At 36.9% G+C, this 12807-nt stretch overlaps 1 protein-coding gene across 1 annotated transcript in view; it reads right to left on the bottom strand.

Moving 5' to 3' along the window:
- The window catches only part of NBAS (NBAS subunit of NRZ tethering complex), a 160253-nt gene that overhangs the window by 20531 nt on the left and 126915 nt on the right, over positions 1-12807 (bottom strand). Inside the window, exon 49 of the mRNA XM_062489692.1 lies at positions 386-525. Coding sequence (XP_062345676.1) covers positions 386-525 — 140 coding nt within the window. The remainder of the gene's footprint in view (positions 1-385; positions 526-12807) is intronic.

The following is a 12807-nucleotide window of genomic DNA, read 5'->3' as shown; positions in this document are numbered from 1 at the left end:
CAAAGGCCTTTATGCAAAGTGTAACCTTGAATACAAAGATCAGCCAGAACTTTCTGTCCTTTTTAATGGACTGTTTATACTGATAAAAACAAGAGAAAAATATGTAGCTTGAAATTTAAGTAGATAAGAGTACTCTTCTGTGCAACAGTTCAGGCAACAAAATGTTTTTCTGCTTTCCTCTATGACACAGACTACATATATGTATATACAGGTTTACAAGAAACTGATTGATGCAATTCTGCTTTAAATAAACCATTTATTCCTCCCAGTATGACGAAAGGACACCCTCCTACCAGCCATGTTTGAATTATTTGACTGAAAACAACATGATATCAAGCAAGACTTTGAACTCTTTTCTTACACAGCTGTTTGAAGAAACACTCACCCGTTGCTCCTGTCCATTGGCGGCCAAGCCTGAAGCAGCAAGACCAAGTGCTGAAACTCAGACAGACTTTGACTGGACTCCAGAAGTCTCAGGAAGAGATGGTATCTCTTTTGCTCATTTTCAATATCTGTTATCTCTACCTGAAGGAGACAAAAACCAACCACACTAACTAACCAAACCAGTTTTTTTTTTTCTCCCCAGAAATCAATGACTTAAAAACAATCAACAAATTATCTGTGAAGAACATGAGTGTTCCAAAACAATGTAGGAAACACATTGAACATAATTTTCCTGTCAACCCATTTTCTTATCTCTCATTTTCCATTACATGCAAATAGAATAGGAGAACACAGATGATGTGGAATGACTTAGGTAGACATTTCTAGAACAATGTAATCTCACACAAGTATATGTGATTAGAGAATCAGACCTCTTGTCTTCCTCAACCAACCAAAAATTCCTTATTTTTTCTCAATGTACAGACATACACACACACAGACACATTTTCAAAGGATGACTACATCCAGTGCTTTCCTAACACATACTACCCTTATTTACCCATGAAAATTCAATGGTTTGATCTGAATTTACAGCACCTCATCTTTTCTCACCTAGAAAAAGAGCCTTGAAAGATGCTTCTCAATTAATCTACCCAGCAAAGAACGTTTGCTAACAAGTAATAGAGTATTTCTCTGCACAGGTGTTTGAACCTCATTAAAACAAAACCCCACTGTCCTGTCAGCTCCCAGATAATTCTGTCTTGGGACAAGTGCCTATATCTCTCTTGAAAACCTGCAGCTTTTACCTGGACTTGAATTGTATCCAGTTGGTGACAGGTTCTTTTAAAAATAATTACTGCCTGCAGTTTCATCGTAAAAATGTGCAAGGTAAAAGGTCTGACTGTCCAAGGTAGGTTGCTGTAAATGAGAACCAACTTGCTACTAAATGAGAACTAACTTCTGTTTAAAAGTTTGGATATCACACCAGGAGGGCTTTCACAAATGGAATAGCAATTTGCTGCCTACCTGACATACACAAGTTTTTGGAGTTCAACAATTATTTGTCACAGTAACAAAGTAGCTCCCTCTGTATTATTAACACATTCTAACACTGATTTTTTTCTTCCAGAGTCCAGAAACTTCCAGAATATCAAACACTTCAGTTTCATCTTATAATTCCGTTGAAGATACACAGCATTAAATGTTAACTTTTCTGTTTCAGTCCAAGTAGTTCTAAGACATCAAACATGGACAAAGTTTTCCTTAGTTCTACAGCTACTCTGAAAGATTAAAGATTGCATCCCAATCTCTTCAAAGTGGCTCTGATACATCAAGGGCAAACTTTCAAAAGAGGGTGGAAAACAAACATTACTGATGCATTTACTGAGTTGCCTACATAATCTGTGACCTTAAAATATTTAGTGTTGAAAAACTTTGCTTCTGTCTCCAGAGTATATCTGAAAGCACTATATACTAGAACATTTCAGATAGTGAAAAAATGTTTCCTAGATCTGTCCACTTGACATATTTTTCTTTATGCAAATGCCACATAGCAGACATCAGTTACCCCCTTGTAATATATATACTTGATAATACATTGTAATCTTAGATATTGAAATGTCAAGGCTGAAAAGAGAGATAAACAAGAAAGGGAAAAATGGACAGAAGACATTACTCTCTAAAGTTCCAAAATATTTACCATCTTAGCAAATTAAGTACTAGCTAGACAACAGAAGCTCTCATACTGCATACCCATCTTCAAAGCCCTTTTTCAGAAAACTAGCTCTTTATATACTGAAACCAAGTACATACCATTCTGGATGGTCCACTGAGGACATTTTAGTACATCTTCACAAACAGCATGTTACTTCAAAACAGACTAAATGTTAAGATCTTTCTAATGATAATTATAAAAATGGCAATGAATGGCAAAGACAGTATCAATACATGAAAAAGGCTGTCAGAGAAGGACCCCTATTAGTAGCAGAGAGTAGATCAGACATCCTACTCAATGTGAACTGAATTCCAATACTTCTGTCTAATAATGTATCTTTACAGACTTGGGTTTACATTTGTTATGAGCTTAATTAAAATAGCACCATAGTTTTGTGTTTTGGACAGCTGGATCCCTCCTTGCAACATGATTGCTCATGACATAACACATACTAATTCAATTTAAGTCAATCAGAATAATTACCTTTCTATTCTCAAATACAGAGAGCATTTCTGCAGCATTTCTCTCTACAATAGCTTTTTTCAAGTCACCTATGTTTCTCAGTAAGAGTAATAAAAATTAAGTGAACTTTCTACAGCATTAATGATGTGTAGCTTTTAAGAAGACTACTGAAAATTCGCTCTTTTTATGGTGCTTTAGATGCATGTCACTTCCATTTAACATGAAACAAGGTGACAGCTCCTTGCTAGAAGGAAGCAATAGATTGAAACAGCACAAAGGAACAAGGTTTTAAACTTATATTTACTATGTGTGTACGTATATACACACATATATCTAGGTAGATCTATATAAAACACACACAGGGAACTTAAGTTTTGCTCTGTATTACTGTCTTTGCTTTCTGAGTCTGAGGGAGAGAACAGTGAGGAAGCAGATGCCTCCCATGGAAGAAACAGAGCATGCTCTGTGCAAAAAGGTAAAATTTCACCTTTACAAAGTGAAAGCTAGCTCAGATGAGCTGCTGTGGTTAGTCAAGCCTCTTGTTTTGTTGTAATAACAGATTTTTTTTTTTAAATCAATTTTTACCTGAACAATCTCTCTGTAGCAATTTTGGATGATTTACTGAGATCAATGTTGTAACACAGGCTAATGGGATAGTATCACTCTGCTTCCCCTTCCTTTTTTTTTTTTTTAAAAACAAAACCCAAAAACACCTCTCTAAACCACTTTGAGATTAATCATGCGAAGATCTTGCATGCCATGAACTGCTTGGAGCCCTCTTAACACAAGTGCCTGTAAAGAACCTGTCAATAAACAGAATAATGAGGTCCATAGCCAGGCATGAACTTCAGACGACCCCAAAGAAATATGAAAAACAAATGGAAAAAAAATCAAACAAACAAAAGCAAGGAAAAGGAAAGCAAGAGCTTTCAGTTTCCACAACAGATTTGCTCAATTCTGACTTGACTGTCCTCAGTTTCAGGCAGTCTCTTTGGCAGTAGAACACAGCTGGCATCATGTTTCTCATTAAAAGGCTGCACAAATATTTACCACAATGGGGAAGTCAATTAGGGGAATTAATTGTAGAAATTACACTCATGATAGATTATAAAACAAAATACAAATTAAGTAAAGCCAAACCTTATGTTAAAGCACAATTTCATTATTAAGGGACTACATATGTTCAGAATCGAGAATATACAAACATCTGCATGTATTAATATTCCTTCCAAAAATGATACAGGAAATTCACAAAGCAAAATACTGGCTACACAAACAGCATGAGCTTGTCATAGCCTACAAGAGATTCAGTGTTGAATTAAAAAATCTGTGCACTTAAAATTTCTCCTCAAATAAATCCAACTTTTCTGCCTTATGATCAAATCTTTTGGACTTACCCTAAATCTTGTTAAGACTCTTTCCTCAGAGATTAGATCCTCTTAGATGCCCAAAGTGTTGAAAGCACTCAGTTTATCAACTTTCAAAGTTTATCAACTTTTTTGACTCATCAGTGTTGTTCTACAGATTTGTTATTGCTTCATACTCATCACCTGTGGTATGGATGAATGAGTTTAAATATGGTAAGTTGCCTGCCAAGTTAATTCTGTAGCTTCTGGAAGCCTACAGTTTTACAAAAACTGCAAGATGATGCACTTGAAGAATGGTAAATAAAACTGTGGACTGATAAAAAAAAGCCTTCGGCTTGGCAGACCACAGAATCAGTGGCTTCATTTGCAGCATTATTTCACTCCTGAAATCACAGTTAGTTTAAAACCAATATTTACAGCAACTTTGGAATGTTGCTGTATCTGAACTCTGCCCTTAAGTTACAGATATCCACTAATGTAATGGTCCTCTGATCCAACGTGACAGACACATCTGATGGACTTATAAATGCTCTATTGCTAAAGCCATTTAATTTGACTGACTTGGCTGATGAGAGTGCCTTTTGTTTGAAAATAAAAATGGAAATGCTGATAAAAAGATCCAGCCAATTCAACCCTCTCCTACCTCTGAGATAAAAATGCTATTTTTACATGAGAATGGTGAGCAGGAAAACTAACGCAGACAGATCTCGACCTCCCTCTACCCCCTGGTATCTATTCTGCAAATTCTGTTCTACTCTATGTTAGTGTGACAGAGCCACAGCTTTCATCAACAGATTTTGCTGACTACAAAGGAAATAAATGATAAGGATGTTAATAAATGAAACCAGAAAAATATTTTCCTTCACTATAATTGCTTGTTTATTGAGAAAAGCTATATCTATGCTTAAAAGCAACTCCCTGTATTAAAGGCAGAAAAATTTGCTGCTACCAAGGAATGCAGCCAAAAATTTACTGGTTTACATGATTATTAAATTAATTTTATTACATCTATCAGATGGTAAAGGTATTTCAAAACATATTCATATTCAACATTGCAGCATAGATTTTAATTAATATGGCATTAAAACCAGAAAAACTAAGCAGGCATTTGACTGGTCCCTTATTGTTACAATAGACTTGCAATTTGTCAGAACCTCTTTGTAAAATGCACTGGTTTTGTATATCTCCCCATGCCCCTGCCCAAGCTGTAGTGGTAGAGAATTCATCTGTGCTGCACTTCAAAATAATAGGCAGATGTGACATCAAAGATTTTATTCAGATTTGAGTCAGAGAACACTGGTGCTAAAATTTCCTTCCAGTCATTAGACAGGGCTTAACATTTTTTATAAAAAATGACTAAAAGGATTGGTAGCCAGCTGACTGCATTCCTGTAATTGTCATCTTGGTGTGCTGTTCATGGCTTAAAAATACAGCAGCCTTGTCCCAAGGAGTTTGCAATCTAATTAAGCAAATCAGCAAAGAAAATACTGTCCTTCTTATATAACAGGCCACTAAGGTTTGGTCACTGAAGAAAGCAGTCTTCCCACTTTGCAGGTCAGGCTGTAATCTGTCATTCCCTGTTCTGCTGGTATCTGAGCTACTAAAGTCTGCACAAAATATAAGTTACTGAAACCTACTTCCTGAACAAGGATTCAAAGTTAAATGCTTGTTACAAAGGTAGAAAATACACATAAAATCACAAGTTAAACAGAAATTTTGAAGTCAATTATTTCCAGTATGAACACAAACATCAAAAATCAGTGAAAAAAACCACAAAAACCCCACCAAAAAACAAACAAACAAATAAACAAACAAACAAAAACCCCCCCACAATCTGCAACACTGTAAAACTGCTCCTGAAATTGCATAGCTACTGACTCTGCACATGTCAGATTAGGAGCTTTTAAAGGTTATTATTTATTTAATTCTCTTGAAACTGTTTCAAGATGCTAGAAATCCTATCAGCCTTGATGTTAAACACATTATATACTTGTGAAACAACACAAAACCACAAGCACACATTAAGCATCTTATTCACAATCTTCACATGCCAGAGCAACAGTAAACCCTTTTGAAAGGGAAAACCACAAGTGCTATACTCTGCAACTACTGGCATCCCATTATTTCTGAACTGGGGTTTCTTTAAAAAAAACACCCAAAATCAACAACTTGTAAATTGTGATTGAGGGGAAAATCCTGCAGGACACAACAGAGTCAGGCTGGGGAGAGTAGTAACAGGCTTGGAAGAACAAACCACCGCATCATTCAGCCACTGGTCTACCAGCATATGGGAAAGGGCACACAGGATGGAGAAAGTCAAAGGCAAAGGAACCTGTCACCTTTAAATACACCATTTTAATCTTACTTTCTCCATCTTCCCTAGTTCACAGTCTGATAATTCTAATTTCAACCCATTTTGGTAAATGGAAACTTATGTGGTAGTAAGTCATAGTTGAGAGATGGCATCTTTTAAAAAACGGTTCCACTGGCCTCACAAAATGTTCCTGTATAATAACAGGATTTAGCTCTTGTTTAATGAAAAAAACACATCAGCTAAAACATATGTTTCCAGTTTGCTGCAGATTAAATTCCCTTGCTTGAAAACAGCTTCTTTGAAGGTATGCTTATGGAGTTATACCAGTCAATACAAAGCAACAGTTTTATTAAGGAATAGTCATTTAAAAACAACACACCAAGACCAACAAAATATAAAAAAATCCCCAACCACATCTCAAAGACTGTCAGGGAGGTTTAGGTTGAGTATTAGGAAGTGGTTCTTCACCCAGAGGGTGTTTGGGCACTGGAACAGGCTCCCCCAGGGAAGTGGTCACAGCACCAATCCTGACAGAGCTCAAGAAGTGTTTAGACAATGCTCTCAGGCACATGGTGTGACTCTTGGGGTGCCCTGTGCAGGGCCAGGAGTTGGGGTCATTGATCAGGGGCTACTCTGACCTGGAAGATACAAACACCATCTGTCAGACCAGAAGGAAGTATCTGCTATCAATCTTAGAGCAATCAGTTCAAAATTAAAACTGAACTCAAGGGTTTTGCATGAACAAACTCAGTGTTTACAACCGTGCCTTTTATCCCAGAGGAGGAAGAACTCTGAAGTCAGGCTTTCTTGCACTTTCCCGAGAGCTGGGCTTCACATATTAAAATTATTATTGAATCCTGAGCACATATGCAATTCTGCTGCATGCAGAAATTAAAGAGATGCGCATAACAGCACAGGTAAAATCCTGCTCAAATTAAAGCCAGAGTACAAGATAAGCAAGTTATGGGATTCAAGTTAAAAAAACAAATCAACAAGAAGCCTACTGGTGATGAACCAAACCAAGACTCAGCCACATGTTGAGTTCTTAAAGAAATAACCAAGAACTCCTTTCTTCTGAAATGATATATATATTGTTTAATTCCTTATCTGCTTCATATGCAGCTCACTAAAAAATGCGTATAGATTCAATAAACACAAATGTGTTGCCTAATGCATAAAACTGAATAACTCGTGCAGAAAATAAAATCCATTCATTTGTATTCTGCAGGAGACTGTGTCCTAATCTGCAAATACATTTCAGCACAGAGAAAACCTCTGAGGACTGTACATAGATATTGGTAGTGAGAATAAGAGCAAATAATGAAAAAACAAAAGATGCATTTGAAAGACTCCTATGGCCAGTTAGCTGGAACTGAAACAGACAGGACTAACATACATTATTTAAATTATATATTGACTAGGTGTCCATTAATAGTAAAAATTTGGATGCACTTAAGGATAAAACTCACATGTTGCAACATGAGGGACTGACAAACATGTTAAGTAATCTTCTGTGTATGCACCAACTACTAATCACTTGTTTCATAGTTCAGAATTTATTACATAAATACTTTAACATAGAGCAGACAGCAGAATTAGAAGGTACAGCCTAGAAATAACTTTAATCTTTATATATTTCTTTTAAGATGTTAATTCAGCATCAGCCACTTCCCTCCATATCATACACAAGTGGTTTTTTAATTTACCCTTCCAATTATCACTACCATCAAGCAGCAGTATATCCACAAGCTCACAGTATACACCCCTATGTATAACTGCTGTCTTGATAACCAAAGACTGCAATTCTTGCTAATAAAGCAAAATTCTTTTAAAAGCTGTTTACATGTAAATGAAATGCTGAAATTAGTATTTCCAAAATATCTTCCTGCAGATAGGCAAGACTAGCAAAGTCAAAGATATATTTCTAAAAAGAAAGATTTACACTAAACTAAGACACATCTTACAGGAACAAGAAGTTGTTGATGTCAACTCCAATTTTAAATAATATTTCAGTAATACTCTTTTCAGTTAAAAAAAGGAAATGCGTATTTTTAATGAAAAGTTCCATTATTGTTTATCCATATTTATGACCTAGGCCAGGAGCAATTAAAATAGCAGGTGGATGGTTATCACGAAATTGTTTAAGCTGTAAAAACTGAAATAAGTTAGTAGCTCTGTTGCAGCCATAAAAATAATCCAAATATGGCAGTCAGCATCACACACCTGTCACAGCAAATGGTGTTACAAAAGCACTGCAGTTGGTGGTTTTCTTTTTGATTTGGTGTAGTTGATGTCCTAGCAGTCACAGTCTTGAGAGCTGTGCCCCTGGGTAACAACAGCAGCAATGTGGAAAAAGAACCCCTCACCCTCTCAATCAACACAAAGTATCACAAATTACTATAAAGTAAGAACTATTTTAAGAACACCTGAGTGAGAGCCGCAGATGATAGAGTTTGCAGACTTCTAAACAAGAATTGTCAACTAGCACAATGGCTAATGGAATAAGTAAACTGTTTGGAAAAAAGGACAGCATCGACTGTCACAATTATTAATTTAAAAAAAAAGTACTAATTTAAGATACTAAGACAACAATACCTAAAGGAAACCAGTTTTACAGTTATATTTTCAAGGGCTTAGAACAACATTCCTGAGTAGAAAAAACACTGAAGAACTTGACTTACTAAGAGGAAAAAAAAAAACAAAAAATGCAAACAAAAAAACCCAGTTTATGACTAAATAGTAAACGTAAAAAAGCAGAATTTCTCATAGGCTTATTGCTGCTTCTTTGTTTATGTTTTGGGGAGACTATGTTTTGAGAAGTCCGCAAGCACTGAACAGACAAAAAATGCAGACAAATTATTGTCAAGGCATGTTTATGTCAAAAGAAACCTCCAACAGACTAAAAAAAAAAAAAGTCTAGGGTAAGTAAATGACTATATGATAGCAAATCAAATGTAACAATGGTAAAACTACTGCATTTTAAAATATGCTTAATTAGCCTAATCAAGTCAAAGCAGTGATCTGACCCTCATGGAATGAAATCCAGAGACCTCTGGCTGATGTACAGATGAAGTCAAGAGAGAAATCAAGAGAGGTACTGGGATGCAAAACCACAGACTCTTAATTTCCAGGACAGAATATTCACTTCTCCAATTACTTTTCTCAAAAGGTGTACTATACATCACAGTGGGTTCTGAGACAGAGGACACTTAGAGAAAGGAAAAGCTGTGGAGGAGGTGGTGTGACTGGAATTGGTTACTTAGAGTAAACGTAATAAGGGATAAAGTCTATTGAATAGGGAACTTGATTTTCTGGATTTTAATATCCTAAAAAACTACAGAATGCAACAAATCACCTAAAAAGGTTAAGTCATAGAAACAGAATGGAAGGGTTGGAAGGGACCTTAGAGATCATCCAGCTCCAATCCCCCTGCCATGGGCAGGGACACCTTCCACTAGATGAGGTTGCTCAAAGCCCCTTCCAACTTAGCCTTGAAACACTCCCAGTGATGGGGCATCCACAGCTTCTATGGACAACCTGTTCCAGTGCCTCACCACTCTCACAGTAAAGATATTTTTTCTACCACCTAGTTTAAACCTACTCTCTTCCAGTTTGAAGTCATTCCCCCTTGTCCTGTCATCTCAGGCTCTTATAAAAATGTCCTTCTCCATCTATTTTGGTGGCTCCTTTCAGGTACTAAAAGACCACATTTAGGTCACTCCAAAGCCTTCACTTTTCCAGGATGAGCAATCCCAACTCTCTCGGCCTTTCCTCACAAGAGAGGTGCTCCATCCCTCAGATCATCTTGGTGGCCTCCTCTGGAATCACTCCAACAGCTCCATGTCCATTCTGTGCTGGAGACCTCAGAGCTGGACACAGCACTGCAGGTGGGGTCTCAGCAGGGCAGAGCAGAGGGGCAGAATCCCCTCCCTCCCTGCTGCCCACCCTGCTTTGGATGCAGCCCAGGGCACATTTGGCTTCCTGGGCTGCAAGGGCACATGGCTGGGTCATGTCAGCCTCTCACCCACAGCACCCCCAAGTTCTTCTGGGCAGGATTGCTCTGGGTCTGTCCTTCCCCCAGCCTGGAGTGGTACCCGAGGCTGCCTTGACCCTGGTGCAGCACCAGCACTTTGTCTTGTTGAAGCTCATGAGATTCCCATGGACCCACTTTTTGAGCTCCCAGGAACCTCTGGATAGCATCCCTCCTCCACAAAGTTTCAGAATGTTTTGTGCTGTGATAAATGGTGTGTATTAATGCTGAAAAGTTAGCAAGAGATACCCAAGGTTGAACCACAGTTTACCCACCAATTTCTTTGAAATGTAGTAACAGAAGTCTGATTATGTTGCTAATAAACTCTTAATTTTTCTCAAACTGGGATCAAAACTGAGTATACACAGTTTCAACCATTCTACCCTTACACCTTCATTACAAAAGACCTATTAGAGAAAGTGAATGATCCCCCATGAATCCACTCCAGAGCATTCTTACCTTCCTCTGAAGCAACTGCTACTGGTCACAGAGCACTGCAGTGCCCTGAGCCCAATTCAAAACTTGTGCACACTCAAGCTACACTGCTTTCCTCTCCACCTTGTCTTATCTGCTCTACTTGTGTAGTTAATGGAAAATATTTCATTTGCATCTAAAAGTATTTAATTAATCATACATGCTACAATTTATGTTTGCCCCCCCCAAAAAAATTCACATGTTTTCATATGGATAAATTGCATCTTCAAGGAATGGAAATTAGTGTTTTAAAATATTAATTAAAACTTAAATTAAATTTCTTAAGCTTAATTTTTATGCATTAACAGCAGAGAAACAATGTCTCTAGAATTATAAACAACATCATAACAAACTTACTCTGAGTTGATAGGAACATAAATCTTTCTTCTAATTAAGCATTTTTCACAAATAAAAGATGGCTGAGAATGAAACAGATACAGCTGCTTCACTTGTATTTTGCCACATCAAGCTAAATTCAGGTCATTGTTACCTGATAAATGGCTTCAGCAAAATGACTTCTCATGTTTAAATCACTGATATGAGAAGAGGAAATGGGAAAAAGCTGAAAATCACTGGACACTGACATTCCCATTGAGACCACTCTTAACAAACTAGTATGAAGAAGCACCATGGAAAAAGATACACATTTTTCATTAACAGGGAAAAGAGGAACAAAACAGCAATGGAGTCCTGACAGTCACCCCAAGTTCTCAGAAAGTCAATGCAGACATTACTAAGGCTGCTGAGACACAAATTTGCATATGTCATACATTGACTGCCACATAGGCAGGAAGGAAGGAAAATGTGTTGTGCACATCCCACACACAAAACACCAATTAATCTGTCAATTTTTCAAAGCCAAACTTTAGAATAAATAAATAAATAAATTAGAGAAGTGCCCAAAGTTACAATTTGAAATCCTTAATAGACACCCCTTCGAATTTTCAAAAACATTTAGCCCTCAGCAGCTCTCTATACCCCAAGATCATGAAACAACCATAATACAACAATACAAGGGGGAAGGCTAAATGAGATTACCTTCTCTAAATGACAAAGCTATTCGCATTTAAGTGGCATGTAAGTACTAATTACATTTTGCATTTGCATAATAATGAAACAATCCTTTTAAGAAAAGGTGTGTCTTGTAGAAGCTTCACAATGAATAACTTCCTATCTTAAAGTAAGCCTTGGTTTATTTACAGAAGCTTTGCTAGTACCACTGTAACTTCCTGGGGCAAACCCTAACTCATTTCTGTAACTTATGCCTTGTCACTGAGCTGAACAGATAAGTGTACACAAACAAACACACACACACACATAACCTGTTAGCTGACACTTCAGGCTTGTTAGACACTACTGAGTTATTAGACTATATTTTATACATTATTTGAAAAGAAATGGATTTCTCATCTTAGATGAATAAAGATAAATTTTGATACCAACATTCTAAACAATGTCTTTTTTCCCTCTCCAACATTTTTAATATATAAAAACTCAGTATTTTGACCCATATTTTTCATGCACCACTTAACTAGAAAATTACAGAACCTGAAGAGCTCAGATAAAATTCATCAAGGGGATTAAAACAAGGCAAGCCTCCACCTCCTCCACAGTGTGGGATGCGACTGGAATGTGAATTAAAGACTCTCAAGCCTTTGAAAAATGAGGAACCCTGAATTTTTAATTTTGTTAACTAATCATTAGAGAACTGGAAATCACTGTGTTACAGAGTGCTTGATAGGTAGCTGCTTCCATAAAGTACATTTTTAATTTTGTAAGAGCTGGCTTGTTTCCCAGCACATTGATTTGTGGGACCACTACTTACAGCACCTAGAGCATAATTAAATATTAAGTCCCTCCTTGATGTATGCAAAGTCTGTCTAAGAGGATTAGTAGACACACTAAGGGTGGCTTTCATATGTTTTCTAGAAATTGAACACTGCAATATCATTAAAATTATCTTTATTAAATAGAAATCCACATTCATACTTATTAATATCTGCTGTCCCTTTTTATGCCAAAGAATGGTATAGGAAAAGAGGGATCCCCTAATAGCATATAA

Source organism: Cinclus cinclus, chromosome 3 (genome assembly GCF_963662255.1).
Source record: "Cinclus cinclus chromosome 3, bCinCin1.1, whole genome shotgun sequence".
Classification (NCBI taxonomy): Eukaryota; Metazoa; Chordata; class Aves; order Passeriformes; family Cinclidae; genus Cinclus; species Cinclus cinclus.
The sequence above is the reverse complement of the archived record's forward strand: the minus strand, read 5'-3'. Positions and strand labels throughout refer to the sequence as shown.